We start from the raw sequence: 1,479 nt of genomic DNA on the forward strand, positions 1-1,479 counted from the left end.
TAGTATCATTATTATTACCAGCATTGATAATATTATCCCTAATCTTATCATAATCAGTATTATCATTATAATATTACCACCATCATCATCGCTGCTATCATGATTATCACAATCACTTTGATAACAGACACACAACAGGGAATTCACACTCATACGACCGGTTTGTCAGAAATGTGCGATTCCCGACCCAAAGAATATTCGTATACTTGACATGCATAAATAAAGAAATAAATGCATATTCATTCATTCTAGACATGCGTATTAACCTGGCAAATAGACGCTTAAATGTATATCTATCAGATATATAGACAGATATGCCTTTATTTCTGCATCTGTATTTGTGAAAGTTCATGGGGTCGGGCCTGGCACAATTTGAACAAACCGGCTGATTGACCCCTCGTTACCTGGTTAGTGCCGCCTCGCTGATTACGTAGCATCCGGTTCCGATCGGCTGGAAGGGGACGGGGCAGTCTGAAAGAGGAAGAAGTGGATGATTTAACATTTCTGAATACATTTAAGCTAAGAAATGTATACGGGGGAAGCGCGAATGGCTTGTTGTTGTTTTTTATGATTTTCATTTATTCGAGTTTCGCAAAATGTTTTTTTTTTTTTTTTTTTTTTTAGATTGAATTGTTCTTTGGTCTTTTAAGAATGTCAATGATGATGATATTTGTTTTGGCATTTTTTTTTATCTTTTTTACGTGGGATAGTCTGCATCATATTTTAGACTTACAATGGAAGGCCAAACGGTATGACGTAAAAAAAAAAAAAATGAGTTCGCAATCATCTTTTAAGGAAGGAATAAAAAAAATAATGAATAGATAAATAAACAAACAAAAATAAATAAATAAAAGCGGTAGATTTGGTCTTTCGTGCTTGCTGAAGGATTTTCAACAATCAAGTATTTGTTTACATAATTATGCAGTCCCAGGATAACATAATTATGACCAGTTCGTGTTTTTTTGGGGGGATATTTTAAAAATAAAAAAGGGTGAATTTGGTCTCTTTTCGTGCTCTCAGGAAGCTCTTAAACCGACAATAAATCTAAAACTTAAGATTCATGTATTTAACGCTATCTGTACGAAATGAATTAACAAATTAGAAGATTGTTGGAAGCTTAAAGTCTGTTATAGTTAAAAGATAATAATAATAAAATAAAAATAATGATTAAACGACTGGGTGAGCAAGCTACCCCAAGCCAGTGCTGGTCCCAGGCCCGGGTAAGTAGAGAGGGTTGGCGTCAGGGAGGGCTTCCGGTCATAAAAAGTATCTGCCAGAACCAGATTATGCTGTGTAGCGACTCCGTGTAAGAATGGGTCAAAGTTGTTGCAAAAAGAGAATTTATTCAAAAAGATAAAAATGTAATGGTGTTTTTTTTCTAATATTAAAGACAGTTAAATTCTTTAAAACAGGGTATGGCTGGAGCAGCAAACGGACCGCGAATTTCATTAAAAAGTTGATTTTAAGAGTGTGTGGACA

The 1,479-nt window shown here is 34.7% G+C and overlaps 1 protein-coding gene across 1 annotated transcript in view; it reads right to left on the reverse strand.

The window, feature by feature from the left end:
* Positions 1-404: 404 nt before the first annotated feature.
* Positions 405-1,479, reverse strand: part of LOC138861093 (C-type lectin domain family 6 member A-like) — a gene marked incomplete at its 3' end in the record, with an annotated part of 2,302 nt that continues 1,227 nt past the window's right edge. The window contains 1 exon segment of the mRNA XM_070119885.1: positions 405-471. Coding sequence (XP_069975986.1) covers positions 405-471 — 67 coding nt within the window.

Source organism: Penaeus vannamei, unplaced genomic scaffold (genome assembly GCF_042767895.1).
Source record: "Penaeus vannamei isolate JL-2024 unplaced genomic scaffold, ASM4276789v1 unanchor864, whole genome shotgun sequence".
In the NCBI taxonomy this organism is placed as follows: Eukaryota; Metazoa; Arthropoda; class Malacostraca; order Decapoda; family Penaeidae; genus Penaeus; species Penaeus vannamei.